General features: G+C 49.4%; 1 protein-coding gene across 1 annotated transcript; it reads right to left on the bottom strand.

Moving 5' to 3' along the window:
• Positions 1 to 565: 565 nt before the first annotated feature.
• Positions 566 to 22,588, bottom strand: RUFY4 (RUN and FYVE domain containing 4). Its single transcript, XM_019638184.1, has 12 exons — positions 22,542 to 22,588; positions 21,285 to 21,443; positions 21,063 to 21,166; positions 19,672 to 19,797; positions 19,252 to 19,358; positions 18,774 to 18,917; positions 18,232 to 18,301; positions 16,415 to 17,062; positions 15,606 to 15,712; positions 9,140 to 9,286; positions 3,941 to 4,051; positions 566 to 3,380 (listed from the first exon to the last, which is right to left on the bottom strand). Exons 2-12 carry the CDS (start codon positions 21,328 to 21,330, stop codon positions 3,278 to 3,280), a joined length of 1,713 nt encoding a protein of 570 aa, XP_019493729.1. The 5' UTR covers positions 21,331 to 21,443; positions 22,542 to 22,588; the 3' UTR covers positions 566 to 3,277.
• Between the last annotated feature and the right edge of the window lie 218 nt (positions 22,589 to 22,806).

Below are 22,806 nucleotides of genomic sequence, written 5' to 3'. Positions count from 1 at the left end.
TAAATTGAGGACAATGAGGACACCTACTGCATAGGGTTGTCATGTGGATTAAATGAGCCTGGATGTATAAAGAACTTGGAATGGTGCTTGGCACTGTTGGCTGTTGCTGCTGCGACTACCACCATTCTCCTAGAGGCTCTCTGCCTCCAATCTTTTCCCCCTCAATTCATCCTCCACTCTCCTTTCAGAACAATCTCCGTGAAGTGTGAATATGATCACACTTTTTTCCTCTTGCAAGGACCCCCGTTACTCTCAGGCAGAGTCAAACTCCTAACTCATGTACTTCTCCAGTCTCATCTCAGGCCATACCCCATTGAACCCTTAACTTCAGCCACAGGGAACCATCTGTACTTCCCCCAAGGAGCTGTTCTGCTTCCTCCTCGGGACCCGGCATGCACTTCACTTTCCCCGGGTGCGTTTTTTCTAACCCTCTGGGTCTGGCCAACTCTCCCTTTTCCTTTTAAATTCATCCCAGTGGTCAGCTCCAGAGACTGCCATCTGTACTCTCTGCACCCCTGGGCTTACTCTATCATGGCTTCAGTTATGGAGTTTTGTAATCATCTTGTTTGGCTGCTTCCTCCTCCTAACTGTGAAGTTCATGAAAGCAGGTATAATGTGCATGTGTGTGTGTGTGTGTGTGTGTGTGTGTGTGTGTGTGTAACCTCTGTATCCCCAGACGAATCAGTGTTTGTCATATCCTAGGTGTTTAATATAATTTATTTGAGCACTGAATGACTTGACAAAGTGGGGAAACTGATAAGACGTTGGAGCATTCAAGGGACATCTAATTAAAGAAATAATTATGTTGCCCAAATTTTCCAGGACACCTCCAGCCTGTGAGCTCAATGAAGTCACGTCAATAGCGATAGCCCACATTTCACTGGCTCAGACCCCTGAGCTCATGCAGGGCTTCATCCCCCTATAAAGTGCTCCCCAGGAATTTGGGGGCACTTCTCATGTGCTTCTCTGGGCACTGCTGTGCTAGATACGTGCCCTGGGGTCACTGCTGAAGGTCTGGCACTCTCGCAGTGTCACGCTCTGGGGCGGTCTATGGTGACCCTTGTGAAACCTTCTGCTAGAGGGTTCCTGGGTCTAACGGGCTTTTCCAATGTTTTTGTGGAAGACTTGTGCTCTCCATTGGATGTGGTGGGGACCCTTTGGGGAGTAGTGTTGAGCTAGAGGCTGGTTCCCAGAATTGACCTCCATCCCTCCCAAACAGGGGGAGAAGGTCAACCTCCCCCATTCTTGGTCCCTGGTTTCCTTCTTACAAATTCTCGTCCAGGAGCATCTTGATCCCACTTTGAAAATAAGCTTCTTAGGCCCCTCCCCCCCATCAGTTCATCAGGCAGGTCTGAACTCCACACTGGAGCTCTGACTAGAATACGATATCTTCCACTGTTATAAGAACCCTGTCCTCATAAAGGTATCTGAGCAAGCCTGACCTCCAGGAAGGGACTGCTGCCCTTTAGGGTAAGGATCATTCCTTTGCCCTGATCGCTCCGGGAGCCCCAGCTCGGCATCCCCTCCTTCCATTTCCTGTAACCCCCCCCTTCCCCCCCGCAACCTTGTTGCTGACTTTGTTAAGGAGAAGTTCTCACTGGCTGTCCAGGGCAGGAACTGCTGTTGTGAAATTCTTGCTCCATGTGATGGTAATGAGGTGCAATTGTGGGTGTCCATGACCCCAAGAGGCGGTCTCCAGGCTCTGGTCAGAGCCACAGGGTTTCCCAACTTCTGCAGATGCTCTGGTCATCTGTGTGCAGCACGGGGACAGTGCGCATGCCGGTCTGGGGCCGCAATCTGCCCTGGAGCCCAGGTAGGGCTAATTGCCTTCTCGTAGAGTGGGGCCCCCACTTCTTCAGAAACAGTATTCTCAGAAACACCACAGTTGAGTGCCCAGTGAGTAACACGCAATTTGCGGAAGACTTCTTGGGCCATCAGAGGATATAATCTTCTACCATGGAGCTACATGAGTCCTTATCAACTGTCTTTATTAAAATCTAGGTGAGTGCGCACTAAACAGAGAGTCACTTAGACTCAGCTCCTCCCTCCAGGTGCTCACAGCTTGGGACTGATCAGTTCACCACAGTGGTTGGAAGGGGAGGACGAAGAGGCCCAAGTCCCATGTCCATGCCTCCTCTCCTGTCCACCAAACCAGGTGCGCTGGGAAGCATCTGGGGCTCCCCCACGCTGCTGGCAGGATGGTACAATGCACAACCTCTTTGGGAAATAACTCAGCAGTTTCTTAAACACACACCTGCCATATGACCTGGCCATTTCATTTTAGGTATTAACCCGAGAGAAATACAGGCATATGTCTACACAAGGATTCATACACAGATGGTTATAGGAAACTTATTTGTAATAGCTTCAAATTAAAAACAACCCAAATGTCTGGCAACAGGTGAATGTGTGAACAAATTGTGGTATATCCATGCAGTGGACTATTACCCAGTAGTGAAAAAGTGTTGGATATATATATACAACAACATGGATGAATCTCAAAACAATTATGCTGAATAAAAGAAGGCAGACAATAAAGCATGCATATGGTGTGATTCCATTTATATAGAACGCTAGAAAATGCAAGCTTGTTTCTAATGACAGAAAGCAGGTAAATGGTTTCCTGGGGAGGAGGAGGGGGAGGAGGAGGGAGGGATTCCAAAGGGCATGAGGAAGCTCTGGGCCTGACTGATGTGTTTGTTTGTTCATTATTTGGAATATGGTGATGGTTTCATGGATGTAAATTAAAGTAAAAACTCATCACGTTGTACAATTTCTGTGAATTGTGTTATATGTTAATAGTCCCTTGAGAAAGCTGTTAAAAACAAAACAACAAAAACAGACCCTGAAGCAGACTCCAGACGGGAAGCACGTGGAGACTCCGAGACTGTGCAATGTTTTGAAGGGTGGGCTGGGTGAGGAGGGAGTATGGAGGAGAAATGTCAGGACCACTGGACCTTACTTATTTTTGGTCAAGGACTTTCTGAGCCTGAAGGGACTTTAGAGTGGATGGCGCCCGACTCCCTCATGTTACCAAAAAAGCCTGAGGAGCTGAGAGCTTTGCCAAAGCTGCCCAGCTCATCAGTTGTAGATGGAGGCTCAAACCTGTCTCCTGACTGCCAGCCTAGCTCCTTCGACTCGCCACACCGCAGTCTGGCCACACAAGTGCCGTCGGCCTTAAGTCACCAAGCTCTGGAAGGTAGGACTGGTCAGGCCAGAGACCTGGGAAGGGCCGAGGGAGAGTGGGGTGGGCTGGCCAGTCTTGGGTGGGTCTTGGTCAGATGACCTGGGCTTCTCCTTTCTGGGCACAGAGTGGGCAGCAGCGCTCTTGTTTCTTATAATCCACAGAGCAGGCATGGCAGATCAGGCCTCGACAGAGCCTGGCAACAGAGGTGAAAAGAGTGGAGAACACATGGGTATGTATGGGGGAGATGGTCATGGGGCCGCACTTCCAGTCCACCTGCCTGTTTCTCATTTCCCAGCAGAATAGCTCTGGGTCTGTCTCAGGGGGCCTCTCTTTCCTAAAGGGGGTCCTGACGCCCCACCCCTCCAAGGTCCTCTAAGTCCAAATGGCAGGTTCTCCTGATGGCCCACTTTCCTCTCTTCTACTGCTTGTCTTGCCACTGCGTTCCCAGAGGAAGGTGAGGGGAGCATCTTCCTCTGTACAGGAAATCTCTTCCCAGATGAGAAGCCCATTAATCAGTTTATTCTAAGAAGGGTTACACCATCCTGTCTTCCAGACACCATTCCTGTCTGACTACTCGTCACTGCTCTTGTTCATGTCTCTGCTAAGTGCTGGGTAAAATGAATGGCCAGCTTTAAGTAGCCTTTCATAAATGCCCAGTTTCTGTGTCCCTCCCTTTCCTGGAGTGAGCAGGGACCTGTAGGCTGGTGGAAACTGGGTTGTCCCAGAGGAAGGGTTCTGTGTCCTACTGATTACCTGCACGGGTAACGCCGAGACAGTCGGCCAAAGAGCTTGCTACAGCTGACACAGCATCCAGGGGCCACAGAAGAGAGATGCTGGACCTTCTGCCACAGGTTATCCTTCTCTCTAATGGGAGCATGGAGGTGGAGACACACACACAGAGATGGAAAGAGCATGGATGGAGAGGCAGAGAGGGACAGAAAGAGAAACACGGAGACAAAGAGGAAAAGAGACACAGAGTGACAGGAGTCACACAGAGAAGCACACACACAGAGCAAAAAGAGACAGGGAGACAGAAGGGCAGGAAGACAGAGACACAGAAATGGAGAGGGAGACAATGAGGGCCAGAGAGAGACAGTCACTCAGAGAGAAAGGAAGTCAGCAGTTGGAGAGGGAGACAGAGAGAGATACACAGAGAAGTAGAGAGATAAATGCAGTGGGAGAGGGAAAGACACAGGGAGTAAGATTCAGAGGCAGACCGGGACAGAGACACAGACAGAGAAAGATGGGAGACAGAGAGAGACAGACATAGTGATGGAGAAAGAGAGAGACAAATGAAGAGGAGACAGACATACACACACACAAGAGAGATCAGTGGGTATTCAGTCTTTCTGAGAAGATAGCTGGCGACACCCAGGTCCCCCTTGCCCAACATAGTCTTGACCTACTAGTTAAGAACATGCTCAACTCTTACCGCCTCTAAGGAGTGCTCCTTGATGGTAGAGGCCCCCGGGGTTTTCTTGCTTCTGATGCCTGTTACAATGCCTATCATCTCTCATTTGGCACTCAGTACAAACTGCCTTGGAGTTATGTATGTTTATGCCCCTACATAACTATCTTCACTGTTTTTTTTAAAAGATGTTTAGGACGGCGGGTTGTTTCAAATTTTTATCGAAACGATACATACCCATGATTTAAAAGTCACGCAGTACAGAAGGACTTACATCAGAAGGCAACGGACACTCTTCCTCCTCCTTCCCGTTCGCAGTGGCTAACCACTTCTTACATGTTTTAGCTTTTTCTCCTGACAGTACTTCTGTATTTAAGTAATATGCTCATATTCTCTCCTTCTTGATTTATCAATAGAGAACAACGTCTATAGAGCTCCGTGCCTTGATGTCAGAGGAGTTGGCTCATTCATGGCCATTTCCACGAAGTCCTCGTCCTTCCCCTCAACGTAGTTATGACCCTATTTTAGGTTCCTGTATTAGTTACTATTGGACTTTTACAGAATATACGCACCCATTTATTTCTCACGCATTCTATTAACCATCGATAGTGTCTTATGTCTGCCATTCTGTAACATGACGATGCCAGCATCCCTTCTCTTCACCTCTTCTCCTTTCCCCACCTCCTAACTTGTCATGGATTCCTGCAGCACCCAATAAGGTAGGCGCTAGCCATATGTGGCTATTTAAATTTATATGTAACTTAAAGTTAAATAAAGTGAAAACGTCCATCCCTCGGTTGCACCAGTCACATTTGAAGTACTTAATTGCTATATCTGAGTAGTAGCTGTCAGGACAGGACAGATATAGAACATTTCCACCTTCACAGAAAGTTCTATTAGGTTGCGTTGTATACTTAGTATTATTTAGGTGGTAACATTTATGTTTGTTCATTAATTTTAATTGTTTTCTGTGCTTTGCCTTTAGGTTGAGTCTAACATTGAAGAAAATTAATGAATAGTATTTACATTGTTAGACAATATATAAGCATATTGCTTTAAGCAGAACTGTGTTCTATAACATTTCCCTTCTTGGAAATTTTTTGTTTTTCTAGAACTTTCTAATTGCCATTCTTTGTTCCTTGCATGACTTAACCTTAACATCGACTACTTCCCTCACCCCAGTTCTTCATCATATCATGTGTTTTATCGATTTTCTTTCTTCCCAGAGATGGTCTTCCTTGGGCCCTCAATTCTTCTATTATAGCCTGAACTGACTGCTTCCTGGCCTTGCCACCCACTTGTCATTCTAGGAATTCCCAGGTCTCCCCTGGGCTAGAGCTACTGTTTCCTGAATTCCACATCTTCTTCTTCTTTTTTTTTTTTTTTTGGCTCACTTCCTTGTTTTTTTGGGATACATCCTTAATTAACTTCTTAAGAAGGCTGTGTGGGAAGTAAATGTTCTGTGACCTGTCTGTCCAAAAAAATGTCTTTCGTCTATCACCTTCCCCACTTGCTTCATAGTTTGCATACAGTTCTAGGGCAAATACTCATCTTTTCTCAGAACTAGGAAGTATTACACCATTGATTCTTAACATCTGTTGGATTCTACTTCTTTTATAAGTGACACTTATAGGATAGTCTCCTTATCTTTGTTTTAGTGAAATTTCACAATGATGTATCTAGATGTGGGGTTTCCCCCCTTTTCACTTAATGTGCTGGTCATTCAGTTAAATCTTTAAATCTGAAGACCTCTGTCCATTAGAGCTGGGAAAGTCATATTTTTATCTGATAATTTTCTCCATTTTATTGTCTCCTTTTTTAGGAATTCCTATCAGTTAAAGAAGATACTGGGACTCCTGGATTGATTCTTTATGTCTTTCATGATGCCTCCCATCTCTCTGTGCTTTTTATTCTATTTTCTGAGAGGTTACCTCATCATTCTTTCCCAATCCTAGTTAATTTTTAAAATTTTCAGCAATATATATTTTTTTTAGCTGAGCCATCCTGCCACTTGTTGGCGGCTCAGCGGCTGCTCAGCTCAGGCCGGGACTCGAACCGCTGTTGCTCAGAGCTCAAACTCTTGAGCGAGCTCTTAACCAACTGAGCCACTTGGCCAGCCCTCAGTGATATTTTTAATTTCCAAGAATGTTCACCTTTTCACAACATCTTGTTTCATGGGAGATGGAGCTTCCTTTTTTTTTTTTTAATCTTCATCTCTCCCCTTCATGTTCTAGACTCTCCTCAAATGTGTGGGGATCCTTGCTTGCCATTACATGTTTAAGAAAAACGTGATAGGGTCAGCCGAGTGGCGCGTTGGTTAAGAGCTGGCTTGGGACGCCAGAGGGCCCCGGTTCGGATCCCACATATGAGGGCCAGTGACACTGCCCTCTACAGCTAAGATGCTGAACAACAGCTCAACCTGGAGCTGGGCTGCCGTGAGTTGCCGGCGATGGCGTAGGCTGCAGCCCCTGTGGCAGTGGGTTGCCATGGGCTACCGTATGTAGCCAGCAGCCAGCGTGAGCGGCCAGCAGCCGCAGTGAGCGGCCGTCCAGAAGCCGGCAACTGATCTGCCTCCACCGGGAAGAGCGCAATGATGGTGCCAACTTGGGCCAGTGAAGCCACGTTCTCCACAACTAGACTGAAGAACAAAAGGACAGCAACTTGTCTGTTCCCCTTCCCCCAATTCCCCAGCACTGTTCCCATCCCCCAATTCCCCAATAAAAATCTTTAAAAAAAAAAAAAGAAAGAAAAACGTGATAAAAGTTGCTGGAGCTCCAAGTAGTGGACGGGGTGATTGACTCGTGGCTTCCTTTTAAGAGGGATTAAACAGGGAGCTATCTGCCACACCAGACTCTCAACTGCTGGAACGCAATGCTCTTTTATTTGGAGCATCTAACTATCTCTACATAAGGACTTTTTAATTATTTGCTGGGAGATAAGCCCCTCACTGTTGGATATTCTGCAGTTGGGGAGGCAGGTAGAAAGCAGGGGGTGTACACTGCACTTCCTACTGACTTCATCAGTTGATTTTCCTGATTTCTGCCCCTCATCTCATTTTTGCCATCTTTGTTCCTGGCATTTTTGAGCCCTGAAGTTCCAACTTGGGTTAAATCCAGTATCCACTTCTCCATCCATTTTCTGGCTTCTAGAAATTAGCTGAAATTTCTCATCTGTGGCTGGCTCCTCCGCCTTTCTCTCTGTTGTAAATTTTATTCTTTTAAAATCATTTTAGTGAGATCTCAGAATGGATAATAGATGATTTGTGGTCAGTCTACAATCAACCTCCATGGCTTTTTTTTCTTTTTCCTTTCATTTTTTGCTTAGGGCCATATCTTGCAATATGCTTTTGCAAGGGACATTATATTATATAGTTTGGGACCTTGGAATGAATTTCTTTAGCTCTAGGAAAAACATTTGTCTCTCCGGATGAACTGGTATATTTCCTTTGAATGGACAATGAAATTTAGGCAACTTTCTGTGTTTCCTTTTTTGATCCTGCTGCCAAGATGCTCAGAGCTATGTTTTAACTCTAATCCTAACTCTTCAGGGGTATATATATTTTGTCTTCCATGAAATCATCTATTTTTCTTTAACAATCACACACATATATGTGTGTGTGTATATATATATATATATACACACACACACACAAATACATATATACATATATACATGCATACACAAATACATATATATATTATTGTTAGCTACCTTAAATTCTTTTGTGAGATATATAGCTAATTTTTTATATCACCCTTCCTCCCAGTTGACAGTTCCTTGGAGGCAATCACTCCTTAAATTTTTTGTTTGTTCTTTTCAGGTTGATCTCTTTCTTTCCTAATATTTCACATCACTTGGATTTTGTGCAAGAGGGTTTAGTCTTAGATGACCCCAGAGCAACCTCCCAATTCTAATGGAACCTGAGTCCAGGTGTCTCTTACTTCTTGAACTGGGCAAAGAAGAACACATATCTGTGAATTATCTCCCTACTAGACTGAAGAGCAGGAACCAGGCTTTCCGCATCTCCGCCCCATCTCAGGGAGCTTAGTGGTTTGAAATTAATCCTGGTGAGCTCGGCCTCTGGAACCCAGGACCACTGACTCAGGACGGGCACAGAGGCCTACTGGTCTGGGGAAGTCCAGGAGGCAGGCAAGTGTAGTACATGCCATTACCTCTTGGTTAACTTCCCGCTTCTCCCAATTCCTTCTCAACCATGAGTTCCTGTCCCTTCTCTTAAGCTTGGTAGGTGTGTGTATATGTGGGGGTGGTTTGGGTGAGGACATGCCTTAGAGTCAGAGGACTTTATGTTATTTATATTGCTGTATATTCTTGGTGGACAAGTCAGCCTCTCTGACCCTCAGTTTCCTCATTTGTTAAGTGGGGATAATGGCAGGGGGTGGCTGAAAGAAGGAAGAGAGTTAGTATATATACAAGGTCCAGAAACCTGCTTGATAGTTGTTAGTGGAGCAGACTGTTCATTCCCCAGCCTCTATGCCCCATACCATCCCCCTTCTGCACGCCCGCCCTACTGTCCCCAGCCTTACTGAATCAGTTCCAGCACCCGCCGCTTCATGGCACGGACCAGGTCCCGCTGCCCTCCAAGCTCCTCCTCATACATGGCATCCCTCTTTTCAATCTCCTGTTGCTTCTGCTCCAGCTCTGCCTGCAGCTGGGCCCTCTCTTCCTGACACCTGGGCACAGAAAGAAGACAAAGTTCTGAGGAGAAAAAGCTCAGCATTTGACTGAGCTGGGCTGGGTTTCTGCCTGACAGAGAGCCCCTAGAACAGCGGTTCTCAACCTTCCTCATGCTGCGACCCCTTCATACAGTTCCTCGTGTTGTGGTGACCCCCAACCATCAAATTATTTTCGTTGCTACTCTATAACTGTAATTTTGCTACTGTTATGAATCGTAATGTAAATATCTTTTTGTTTTCCAATGGTCTTAGGTGACCCCTGTGAAAGGGTCGTTCGACCCCCAAAGGGGCTGCGACCCACAGGTTGAGAACCGCTGCCCTAGAAGAAGCTGATGGTGCCCCCTACAGCTGAAGTCCACACACACACACACACGCGCACACCCACACACACACACACACACACTCACACACTCATACGCACAATCACAACACATACAACACACACACCACACTATACATAAACACACACCATATGCCAAATACACCACACACACCACATGACACACACACACTCACAACACACCATACACACCACACACGCCACACACATACACACCACACACACACCACACACACGCCACACACACAACACAACATACACCACACACTGCATTCCACACACCACACACACATATTATATCCACCACACACACTCACATCACACCACATGCACTACATACCACATACACTTATAAAACACCACACACACTCTCAACACAACACACAACCCCCCCCCCACATACAACACCACACACGAAACTGAGCACTGTGTGGATTCACACCTATAGGCTGATTGCTCACTAATTATTCAGAGAAATGAAAACAGGGCCTAGTCTTGTGTATTCCTTTAGAGGAGATGAACCAACATTTCTGTTTGTTTTCTTTGAAAAAATCTTTCCATTTTAAAATGTAGATTTCTTGAAAGGCATGCTCACAATCACGGCAGCTCTCTGGGGGAAGGTGGGTATCCAGCCCAGGCTGGACAAGCTGTGCCCAGAGGAAAACAACTGTGGTGCTTGGGGAAGCGGTGTAAGTGGTGTAGAACAGGGGCTAATTTTCTGGCTTTAAAATATTTTGAAAAATTATGTTACATTGTCTTTTCAATGAAAAGAAAAAGTAATATTAAGCATATGGCTTTCTTAAATTGCTGATTCAGATTTGGGCTTGAAATCTCCTCAGCTTTATTCTTGCCTCTTCTTTTGGTCTTGAGTGGCTTCCTACAAGGTTCCAAGACATCTACTAGACTGGAGATAAAGGGTCCCAACCTCTTACTCCAACGCTCAGACGGGAGGGTGTTGTGATGGTGATGCGCGTGCATGCCCAGGACCCTGGGACTGAGTGTGTTTAGGGGGAAGGAGAAGCTTGTGAGAGGCTTGACAATGAATTGAATGATTAATTTTTAAAACGCTGCCATGTGGCATGCTGTAGGGAAGAAAACCGGGTGGGCTATGACATAAAACCGACAACAGATAGCCATTGGAATTCCGAAAAGGCCAGTCCCTGCAGCCTTAAGAAAGAGTGTTTTTGTGCTCAGGCCTTGGATCAGAGCCATGTTTTGACTTTTAATGATCATTCTAGCCTTTAGCTTCCTCATTTCTCAGCTGCTGATTTCATTTTTCTGGGCCAGTTTACTTGCCCAGTGATCCCAAGGCCTCTGGGGTGGCCAGTACAGGCCTTAAGATGATCAGATCACAATGGTTAGCATATGTCTTTGTGGTGGGAGGAAATATTTGTTAAGCACCTACTGTGTGCCAGAAATGGAGCAGTGCCTATGGCTCCTGGTGGAGCTTATAGCATATTTGGGGCAGTGGTCAAAACAATAAAATGTAGTGATAGACCAATAAAACAATTAAGCTAAGTATATGACAGAGATAAATGAGGGGCTGAGACGGAGGCTTGAGAGGGCAATCAGGGAAGGCTTCTTAGACAAGGTGACATTGAAGCAGATCTAAAAGATAAGAAGTCAGCCACGTACAGCCATAGGCAGGCATGTGGAAAGGTCTGCAAGTTGGAAAGAGCTTGGCTTATTTGAGGAACTGAAAGAAGCCTAATGAAGTTGGAATACCATGAATGGCAGGGGTGGGGGAGGCAGGAGATGAAGTGAGAGATAGGCAGGGCCTGGTCTGTTCCTCAGTGGCCCCAGGAGGAATGGACTTTAATCTCAGCGCAATTAAGAGGAAGCCACTGGGGTATTTTAAGTAGGGGGTGACAGGCACTCTTAGTGTAGGAGGGGACAAGGAAGGAATTAAAGTCTATTGAGCACCTACTATGTGACAGGCACTGAGCTTAGTGCTTTAACAGTCTCATTTCATTTAATTTTCACAAATTTATGGGACAGGAGATACGATAATGATTTTATAGGAAACAAAATGGAGCTTCAGGGAGGGAGTAACTCTTGCCCAGGGCCCCACAGAGTGATCAGTGGAGGGAGCAGAGACTGGGGTGCAGGCCTGTTCACCTCTAATCTCCTTTGGCCTCCCTACACCTGCATCCATACTGAGTCCTGATCACCAGTGGTTGGTGGCACCAGCGCTGAGAGGGCAGCAAGTGGGTGCAACGAATGGATGCTCACAGCACCTGGCATGCTTCCAAGGAGCTCCGTGCTGCCACCCAAGGAGGGAGGCGGTGGGGATGTGACATTTCCCTAATTCCCCATCTGAGGACCTCTTCCATTCGTACCTGTCCTAATAGCTTTTGTACTGAGGTATTACCCAGAGGGCAGACGAAACCCACCCACATGGGAAGAAGGTCTCACAGAGCATCTGAGTTAGAAGGAGGAACTTTAGAGATCCAACCATCTCCTTTTGCAAATCAGGGCCCTGAGGTCAGAGAGGGAAGGCTGTTTTCCTAGGGCCGCACAGCCAGAAAGCTGGGAAGTGGGTGTTGGCAGTCCCATGTCTCAGTTTTAAGTGTATTTTCACAGCCTAGGCTGATCTGCTCTGGGCCCTGTGGCCTGGATGGTCTACTGTGTCCTCCCTATGCACCTAGCCTAGGGCTCTGTACCCATGCCCTCTCTCAGTCTACTCTGCACAGCACAGCCAGAGTGATCTTTTACAGCCTAAGTCAGACCATGAGACTCATGCTCAGACTGCTCTAGCCTCCCACAGCACAGGGGCTCTCCCTTTGCTCCAGCCACATGGCAGTCTTGTCCCCAAGAGCACTTCTCCTGGGCTTTCTCATCTGCTGGTTTCCTGCCTGGACCACTCTTCCAAGATATCTGCCTGGTTCAGCTTTGCTGTGGTTGGGACTTCTGCTCACCTGTCACCTCCTCAGAGATGGCTTCCCTGACACCAAATCTAGAAGAGTCTCTGGTGTCTCTCTCTCCCTGCTTTCCTGGATTGATTTTCCCCAGGGCCTATGACTACCTGACACCAATATTCGTAATGGTTGATCTATTTTCTATCTTCTCAGGTCTGTGAGAGCAGACATGGCCTGTTCTGGTCACTGCTGTCCCCCCCCCCAGCCCCTTACCCCCCATGGCATAGTAGAGTCACAATAAATATTGTCGACTGACTGAATGGGCCCCATGACACTTCTGTTTGCCGGTGGTGAGACACCTGTCACCAGTTTGATGCCCACGGCCCCTTTTCCCGAGTCAGGTGTTTGTCCTAAGTTCCCTGACGCTGGGAGCACAGTCTCCCAGCCTTAAGAGCTTCCGTTATTCACCATCAGCACTTCAGTGACTCCCCAGCAGGCCCCCAGCGCATGCCTCTCTCCTCAGCTCCACACTCAACTGCCCGTCCAATGGCTCCTCTTGAGTGTCTAACAGGTGTCCCACACGTATCAGGCTCAAAACCCAACTCCTGCTTTTCCCCACACACCTGCTCTGCCCCAGCAGTGGGTTAGTGGTGACGCTAGCTTTCCAGGCCACAGACCTTGGAGCCATTCTTGACATCTGTCTTTCTTTCAGACCCCGTATCCAATTCGTCAGGGAGCCCGGCCTCACAGTTGATCCAGAGTGATCAGCTTCTCTGCACCTCCACTGCCTCCAGTGCAGTCGGAGGCACCATCGCCTTCCCCTGCACGGTGGGGTAACTACCTCACTCGTCTCCCTGCCTCCACCTTTGCTTCCCCACAGATTAATTTTACAGAGCAGTGAGTGTGATCCCTTGAAAACATGGGTCAGTCCAGAATCGGCACATCTCTGGAGACAGGAAGTAGATTGGGGGTTGCTTATGCTGGGGAGGTTGGGAGGAAATGGGCCCTGACTGCTAGCGGGTACAGGGTTTTTCTTTGGGGTGATGAAATGTTTTAAAATTGATTGTGGTGATTGATGCGCAACATTGCGAATACACTAAAAACCACTGAAATGTTTAAAAAAGCAAATAAACATATTTTTAATGTTAAAACAATCACGTCATGTCCCTTCTCTGCTCAGAGCTCTCAATGGTTCTCATCTCTGAGTTAAAGCCAAGGAGGTCCTTTTGATGACCTACCAGGGTCTCCATGACCTGGTTCCTGTTACCCTCTTGACTGCTCTCTACATCCTCCCCTTCCTTCACCCCACTGGGGACATAAGGGCCTCCTGGATGTTCCTAGAGCCTGCCATGGCCGTTCCCACTCACCTCAGGGCCTTCTCTTGTTCCCCTGCCTGCAGCATTCTGCTACCACATATCCAAATGGCTCAGGCCTCACTTCCTTCAGATCTTTACTCAAATATCACCCTTTTAGGGTCTTCCCTGACCATGCTACCTTCTAGAATATCACCCCCCTGACACTTCCTATTCCCTTTCCCTACTTTATTTTTTTTTCTCCTTAGAACTTATCACAATCAGACATTCTATGTATTTTACTTGCTTATCACATTACTGTCTCCCCCACTAGAATGGGAGCTCCACAAGGGAGGGAATTTTGTCTGTTTTGCCCACGAGATGGTTTCTGCCACATAGAACAGGCCTGGCCCAGAGCGGGTACTCTGAGTATTTGTGGAATGATGAAAGATGGACAGGATGACAGATGGAGGATGGCAATCTGTGAGATAGGGCTCTCCAGCTGCAGAGAGCAGCCTGGGGCCGGGTGTGTCCCTGGAGCCTCCTAGCTGTGCCCTCCAGTCTGTCTGATCCCTAGAGAAAGCCCTTGGGTGGGCAAGGCCCTTGCATCCACTTAGGGCCTGAATCGTGGGACTCTTTGCTGACCAAACTGCTGGGGTCAGCTGAGTGTCTGGTGGGAGGAGATCTGGGGGCTTTGGGGGTTGGTTTCTGGACCCCTGGCCTCTCAGCCTGTTAAGCAGACAGTCAGTAGACTGTCCTGTGATTCAGTCTGAATCACAGCTACCCAAGCTCTGTTGGGGGTTGGCTTGGTGCCCTCTGGGTCTCGTGGCAGGGCACGTAGGAGAGACAGAGGCAGGCGGGCAGACTGAGTCGTACAGACACCAAGGGACAGAGACACAACGAGACTGAATCAAACCAGAGAAGATCTTGGCATGGTGGCAATATATTAAAAATAAATTATGAAAGAGAAACTGAGGCTCTGAAAGACTGAGGAGGAAATGTAGACAGAACAATGTGCTCTTGAGGTTAATGGGATGATGGGAAGATGAATATGCTGATGGTGAGAGATGCTGAGATGCTGAGGGGGAGAGACCAAGAGATTGAAATATAGGCACTGGAAATATTGGCTGAGGGGGAATGTTTCGGCCCACTGTTTTCAGAGTAAGCTGCCAGGGTTTGGATCTCAGCTGTTCTACTGAAATGCTGGGTGAATTGTGTAGCATCTTCGAGCCTTAGTTTCCTCACCTGTAAAACGGCGGCTCTTAGAGAACCTATCTTAAAAGGCTGTTATGTGGAAGCACCTAGAACAGTGCCGGGGATGTTGTAAATGCTCAGTAAATGATAGTTATGATTATGATTATCAAGTGGGTGAAAGAGAGGTTGTGCAACCAGGAACAGGAAAATGAGAGACAGCGGAATAGAAGGAGACTGAAAGAGATAGCAGGGCAGGCGTGTGGTGGGGCCGGGAGGGAGAGTGCACTGCAAACAGAGAGGAACAGCTCAGAGGACACAGCAGAAAGGGGCAAAGATTGGTATGGGAGAGAAGGGAAGGACAGGAGGCATAGATCTCTCTTGGGGGTTACTGGGGAGGCATGTGAAGGAGGGGGCTGGCAAGGGGGAGGGGAAGGTGGCAGCCCTTGAGAGAAGAAACAATGCCCTGTATGCCTCAGCATCCTACAGTTGTGCCCTGTTCAGGGCCTGGTGCACAGGAGGTGCTCAGAAGATGCTTGCTGACCTTGAATGCCAGCAGGAGTCAGGGAGCACTTCCTGTCCCTCCAGCCTCCTTGCTTTCACTGCCCCTGTGTGCTAATGGTTGCCAAGGTTACCTGCTGAGCTGCTCCTGCAGTGCCTTCAGCTCCCCCTCCTGCTCCTTCAGCAGCTGCTCCTGGTGTTGGGCCTGCTCCTTGGCCTTTTGGAGCTTATGTCTGAGGCTCTGGGGGAGGGATGGAGAGAAGGAAGGGAGAAGGAAGCTGAAGAAGGGGGCAGAGACCCCAGTCCAGGGACCGACACCCCCATAAGACCTCAGGCCATGCAAGACAGCTCTAGGGTGGAGGGTAGGACTGGGGACAGTGCTGGGATATGTGACACCTGGCGCTGCCCCTGGGTGAGCCTGGATCCACCATTCCTTTCTTTATTGAGGGATGGACGTTACAAAGCTCAGGGGCATGAAGACTCTGGTTAGGGAGGAGGCTGGAGAAGGCTTGAAAACAATCCTGGGTGACCTCCAGGAGGAGCATCTACAGCAGAGCAACTAGGTGGGATCTGCAACAGTAGAACTTAGATACTGGGGAGAAACCTGCTAATAAAGAGGGCTATGGAAGCTCAGAACAAGCAACTTCCCCGAAGAACTTTTGGGAAGGGAACTCAAACTCAAATGCACACAGGGGCTAGGCAGATAGTATTGATGAATAATGTGGTGGGCCTGGTGTCAGACAATAAGGAGAGATGGGGACTGTGGTAAACTGAGGAAGGCAAAGCTTTCAAAAGACACCCTCAAATAATAATAATCCTGTGCGGGCCAATAAATATTAATCTGTGAGTTGGAATGGTCCCCAGGATACCCCTAAAGACGCCCGTCTATGGGGCCAGTTTAGAGAGGGGAGAACAGACAGGTACAGAACTTAACTGCTCTCACCTTGACCACATCCTGCAGGGCCACATCTGCTTGCTCCTCCCTCCTGGTCACACTGGTCATTCCTGTTTGCTCTTGTGGCATCTCTGTGGTGGAGCCTTCCTTTGTTCCTAGGCTCTGAAGGACGTGGGGCTCCCCCAGGATGCTAGGCACCTCCCACTCCCACCTGCTCACGGACATCGCATCCTCTATCATCCCTCTAGGGCCAGAGGCCAGCAGCCTCTGGACATGATCCCACTCTGCTTCCCCTTCACGAGTCCCCTTTGTTTTTGTCTGGCTTTCTGCACTCAGCACAACCCCTCTGCCCTCACCTTCCATCCTTATCACCTTCTTCAGAGCCCACTTGGCCCCCTCCTCCTGGCCCTTGATGTTGGGTGTTGAGTTCTCCAGGCTGATCCCCATCCTTGGGGCTCCCAACTCCTTGTCTTGTTGCAGCTCTTCCCCTTCTTGTTCCCACATGCTCTGGGGGGCCCTGAGGCTCCTGAGATCTTCTCTCTTCTTTTCCAAAAGGGGAGGAAGATGCCTGTGTTGCTGTGACCTGGGGAGTCCAGCCAATCCGTCTTCCCCTGGTGCATCTTGCAGACAGCGGGCTTGGCTGGTGTGTGGCTCCTCTGGTTGGACTCCTTTGGAGTACGCATCTACAGCTGAGATCTGCGGAGAAGTCCCCAAACCCATCATCATCATCCTTCTCTGTACCAATACACCGACCTGGTGCATGAGAGAGGCCACAGCCCTAATGCAATGGGCTTGCTAAATATATGGATTCCTGGGCCCTCCCACTGGAAATGCTGATCCAGCAAATCTGGGGGAAGGCCCAGGAATCTGAATGTTAACACCCCAGGTCATGTGATCGGAGGCCGGAGCTTTGATCTTGTCCGGGAGCCACAGTGCTTCTCAATGCCCTTTCCTTCCTCACCTCTGGCCGGCATCTTTCTCCCTCCTTCACGTCTATCTTCTGCGTGGACCTGGATTCCCCTAAGTTCTTCCCTTCCCCCTAAACTTGACTTTTTGGTGTTTTCTTGTTTGCAAAATGGGAATAATAATGTCTGTCTTGTCAGGTTGTGGTAAAAGCTTTGGTAGACTGACAGCCAGCTAAGAGTCACCTCTGCCATGAAGCCTTCTCTGCACCCTGCGTTCCTCTGTGCATGCCTGCATCACTGCACTTCACATGTCGTGTTGCAGTGTGTTCCTTATAGGGTCTGTCTCCCTGAAGACCTGGAACTCTTTCAGGTCAGAGACTGAGTCCTCATAGTATTTGTACTTGGTGCCTAGAATATGGTGGGGGTGCAAAGTGAGCTCGTGGAACGATGGTAACTGCAAGCTACCACTTACTGAGCACGTGGCAGAAGCCTGTCTCTGTGCTACACAGGGTCTGTGTCAATGCATCCTCATAATCTCCTCGTGAAGCATGACAAGTCACTTGCCCGAGGATAGTGGTTATGCAGGGGGTGGAGCTGGGATTTGAACTAGGTGATGTCCCTCTTTAATTGCTCCCTGAACTGAGCTGAGTTTGCAAATTGTCCAGCAGAGGTTATTTCCCTGGTCTGTTTCCTACAAGCTTTCTGTCAGCCTCCCAAGCACCTCCTCCTCCTTTGAGTCCCGCTGACTTCTGCAGGTGGCGTCAGCTGTCCCTTTCTCTCCGTGATACCCTCACCATTTTAGGAATATGAACCTTCACTTCTGTGGCTACCCAGTCCCCAGGTCCACATTTTGGCCTTCCTCTCTGTCCATTTGGGTTAGGGCTCAGTTACTGTTCAACCTGGGGGGTCCCAGCAGAGATGGAGAAGAGGCAACTCAGAGTGAAGGTCAGGCAGAAGCACCTCCTTTGGGGAATCTTTGGTCTTTCTGGGTCTTCTTCCCAGTGTCCAGCTGGAATTGGAGCAGCGGGACCTGAAAGTGAAAGGGTCAAGGGGACCCTGGGCCTCTTTCCAGCAGTGGCCTTGGTCTTCAGATGCAGGATATCCCATCTTTCCAACCGCCATTCATCGTATCACCTTTCCCACCGTCCCGCCCCCTCACCTTCATGCATTCATCCCCCTCTCCATCCATCCATACATCGCACCTTCCATTCATCCATCCACTCCATCCCAATATCCCACTATCCATTAATCCTTCTAACCTTCAGACCCAGCCACCCAACACCTCTTTAGTGAATATGTATTCTATGCAGCATCACGGGACATCATGAGATTACACTGGGAAAATAGAAGCTAAGGAGGTGGAGAATTGGGGGCTCACAGAGCAAGAGAGGCGGGAGAAATGGATGGGGCTGGAGGCTGAGAGCTTGGGGCTAGCTCGGGATGGGTGGTGGCACTGGCAGCAGGCATGAAAAGAGGCTCCTCTCCATGCTGCACCCACTCACTCTGAGAACATGGGCCAGGCACCATCCAGGTCTGGCCTCTCCAGGTCCAAGTCGAAGGCCACTCCATTGAGAGCATAGAGAGAGTCCAGGATGTCTTCCCGGAGTTCGGGGCACACCAGAGGGCTCCGTGGGCCATACCATTCCCTGTGTGAACAGTGATCAGTACTCTTGGCCTTTGGCCCTGGTGCTGTTGCCACCCTCGACCTCAGAGAATCCACCTCCCCTGCACACCAAAATGGGATGGTTCCCCAGGCAAGGCTGTGGCCCTTGGAGAGCAGGAGGCCTAAGCATCATGACGATACCAGGACTGGGGTTCTAACTTCCCCTCTGCCCTTTCCTCCTTGACTTTCCCTTTATGACTCTCATTTTAGTCAACCTTGATATTAAACCGTCCTTCTGGGGGTCAAGAGGGATCTTTCAAGAAGGAGGGACAGTAGGCTCTGATGGTATAAGTAGCAGCGTGTCCCAGCAGCCCCACCTGGTGAGCTCTGGGTTCAGGAGGCAGAGCTGCAGGGACTCGGCCAGCTGTCCGTGAGCTAGGCAGAAGCGGATGAAGGCCCGGCCTTTTCCCAGAGAGGTCTTCAACTGCAGAGTGCACAGGGGGCAAAGTGGGGGGTGGTGTTAGGACACAGGGAACTCAGCCATCCCAGAGGGAGAGATGGTGGGAACAGCTGGTTGATGAGAAAGGGTATCATGAGACTTAAGGCTATGGGGGGAAAGGGGGTGGCTGGAGGGGTGCTGAGGGCAGGCCTAATGAGAGATGAGGACTGGGCGAGAGGGTCTATGGTCGGTGGAGCTGGGATGGGTGAGAAGGGGGCCTCGGGCAGGCCTGTGTCCTCTAGCCCCCGAGCCATCCCTGTCACAGGCCTGCTGATCATGCTGAGGCCAGCTTGGGTACCTTGCCCTGCGAGTGGACGAAGCGAGCTGGCTCCGTGTTCCCCCGTTGCCGCCACAGGGCCGAGCAGAGGAAGTCCCAGTAATCCTTCCGAGACCCCAGGAAGCTCTTCTGCTCTTTCTGGTCAAACTGGGAACAAGAAAAGGGAAAGGAAGCGTAGAAATGCTTCCTTCTAGCACCCACCTGTGCTCCAGCATGCTGAGTGGGCACGTGGGAAAGGGGAAGGGGCTGGTACAGACAGACCTGGCTTCGGGTCCCAGCCCTCACTGGCTGTGGAGCAGGAGCAAGCTGCTTGACCTCTCTGAGGCTTCAGTGTTTTCCTCATTCATTTCAGAAATACTTATTGAGAATTTACTATGTGCCAGGCCTATTTCTAAGTCCTGGGGATACAGCAATGAACGAACTGGCCTTATGGCTTACATCTTGGTAGGGGAGACAGACGATGAACAAACTGAATAAGTAAAACATATACTATGTTAGATAGTGCTGACTGCTGAGGAGAAAAATAAAACAGAGAAAGGGAATAGAAAGTATGGTGTGTGTACATGTGATGTGTGTGTGTGATCTGTATGTGTGGGGTGTGTGTGATATATGTCTGTTAAAAATTTAGATTAGGGTGGCTAGAGAAAGTCTCACTGAGAAGGTGCTATTCAAGTCCAGATCTGAAGGAAATGAGAAAGTCTACTATCCAAATTTCTAGGGGAAGAGCATTCCAGGCAGAGAGAGTAAGTGCAAAGGCCCTGAGGTAGGTGTATTCCTGGTGTGCTTTAGGAGATCAAGGAGGCCAGTGTGAGGAGGGCAGCAGATAAAGGGCCGGCTGGCAGGTGACTCACATATGCATACCACATACACATACCACACACACATAAACCTGACACACACACACCCATACCTCTCCCATACCCCCCCCACACACAATCAGAGAAGTAGGATGGATGTGTTTGTGCGTGCGTGCGTGTGTGTGTGTGTGTGTGTGTGTGTGTGTGTATGTGTGTGTGTGCAGGTTATCAAACACCTCAGGGAGTTAGAATGAGAATTAAATAAGGTGGGCTTAGCCTGGCATGTAGTAAGTACTCAGTAAAAGCTAGTGATAGTGATGATCTGGGCTCTAACCAGCAGCAAGGAGGGCTAGTCCTAGGACATCTGTGCCTACGAAACTTTAGTCTTCTGAGCAGGGTGGCTACCTCCTGCCCAATCCCACCCTGTCTCAGTCTTGGCCCACTCACCTCACCGCCCCCCAGGCTACAATGACAGCCTCCATGAGTGAGATTAGCTGTCATGAGGCAGTGCATGGTAGCAAAGGGAGGCCGTGGCTTTTCCCTCAGTATCTGGGAAAGCCCTCCTGGTTATCTGGGCCTGGGGAGAGGGGAGGGGAGAGGGGAGGAGGGCCCCACTTGTAGCAGCAGTTCCAGGCAGCCACAGAGTCTGTGCAGCTCAGCGCTTGCGTCTGTCACCGACTGCCTGCCCCCATAGCCCTGGAGGATGGCGGAGACAGCAGCTGTGGGGAAGATGGTGGACATCAGACATCAGGGAGTGAGGGTTCTGAGGAAGAGGCTCCCAAGACCCCTCACTTCTCCCCCAGTTCAGTCCCAGAAATTCTCTCAGGACACACTCACTTTTCAGGTCCCTGGTGATCTTGAGGGCAGCCCTCTCTTCTGCCATGAGTATTTGAAAATGGTGTGATTTCTTGTAGCTCTGGAAGGTCAGCCTAGGAGAAGGGAGCCTCTGGGTCCAGCTGCCCAGTTCTTTCCTTATGCGAAGGGAAGCATCAGAACCTAGAGAAAGAATGCAATATTTCTAGGGTCACAGTGAGTTAATCGGTGGGAAAAAAACCCCTCAGCTCTTTCTTACAGGCCACTGCGGGGAGATAATGGTGTGGCCCCTACTTATGGAGCAGTTCCTGGGTGTCCGGCATCTTTGTCTCATTCAGTCCCCACAACAACCTTAGGAGATGATTAATTCCATTTTATACAAGGTGAAAGAGGGGCTCAGAGAGGGTAAGTCTTTTATCCAATGTCACAAAGCTAGAATTTGAACTCAGGTCTGTGTGCCCACAGGGCCTGCTCTCTCAGCCCTGACTTGATGTGAGTGGCCCCGTCAGTGCTCATGCCACGTGGATGCTGGGCTGAGGGAACGTCACCCTCTTCCCCATGGGGAGCCTTGCCAGAGCATCCTTGAGACACACATTCTCATCCTTTCCTGGGCCCCAGCTGAGTGGAAAATGTGTGTTCTTTGGGGAGAGGGAGACAGAAGTGAGGCAGGCCCTGGAGCTGGGACTGAGCTTGAATGCTGGTGTGTGTGGGGAGCAGGGCACCTGGCTTGAATCCTGCCATTCTCAGCCAGTTGAATCTCAGCTTGTTCTCCCCGTCCCCCAAGTGGGTCCTGGGGCTCAGAGAGGAATATTTGGGGCCAGGGGGCTTATTCTGAGATTCCGGAGAATGGGGTAGGAAACCCAGGTGTCCTGCTTCCCTGGCTGTGGTTGTTGGGAGCGGGTGGGAGTGAAGAAACAGTGGGGCGCAGCGGAGGGGACAGGAGCGGACAGTAAGTAAGGGAGGGTGGGTGGGGTATGGCGTTTAGGGGACACTGAGCTGGGACTCAAGGGACCTGGGTCTCCATCCTGGTCCTGTAACTCCCCATGTGACCTTGGGCACATCATTCACCTTTCTTGGGCCTCAGTTTCCCCATCTGTATACAAAGCGTTTAGACTTAGGGTCTCTGAAGTCCCGTCTAGCCCTGACTGTCCATGAAATCCATGAATACCTATATGCATCTCCTCCTGTACCTCATATTCATCCAAATTCCTTGGCCTCTCGCTCCTGGCATCACTTCCCTTCTCCAGCCTCCCCCAGACCCTGGAGTCTTCCTCTACTCACCTTGAAAGACCTGGCTGGTTGGGGCATGGAGAGCGGGCACTGCAGCCTGCGAGTCCACCACTTGTGACTATGGGCTCTGCACAGCCTTTCCCAGAGTTTGCTGCCTGGGAGGTGAGTCAGGCAGGCCCAGCCCAGCACCCTGGATGGGAAACCGTGCTCATAGGGGAAGGAACAGAAGGCTGCAGGGGAGGAGTGGCAGCAACAAGGTCAAGGGCACCAGGGCAGCATGGGTGAGATGGGGTAGGTTCACTTGTGGCGCTTCATG

This window comes from Hipposideros armiger, unplaced genomic scaffold, assembly GCF_001890085.2.
Source record: "Hipposideros armiger isolate ML-2016 unplaced genomic scaffold, ASM189008v1 scaffold_38, whole genome shotgun sequence".
NCBI classification, from domain to species: Eukaryota; Metazoa; Chordata; class Mammalia; order Chiroptera; family Hipposideridae; genus Hipposideros; species Hipposideros armiger.
The sequence above is the reverse complement of the archived record's forward strand: the minus strand, read 5'-3'. Positions and strand labels throughout refer to the sequence as shown.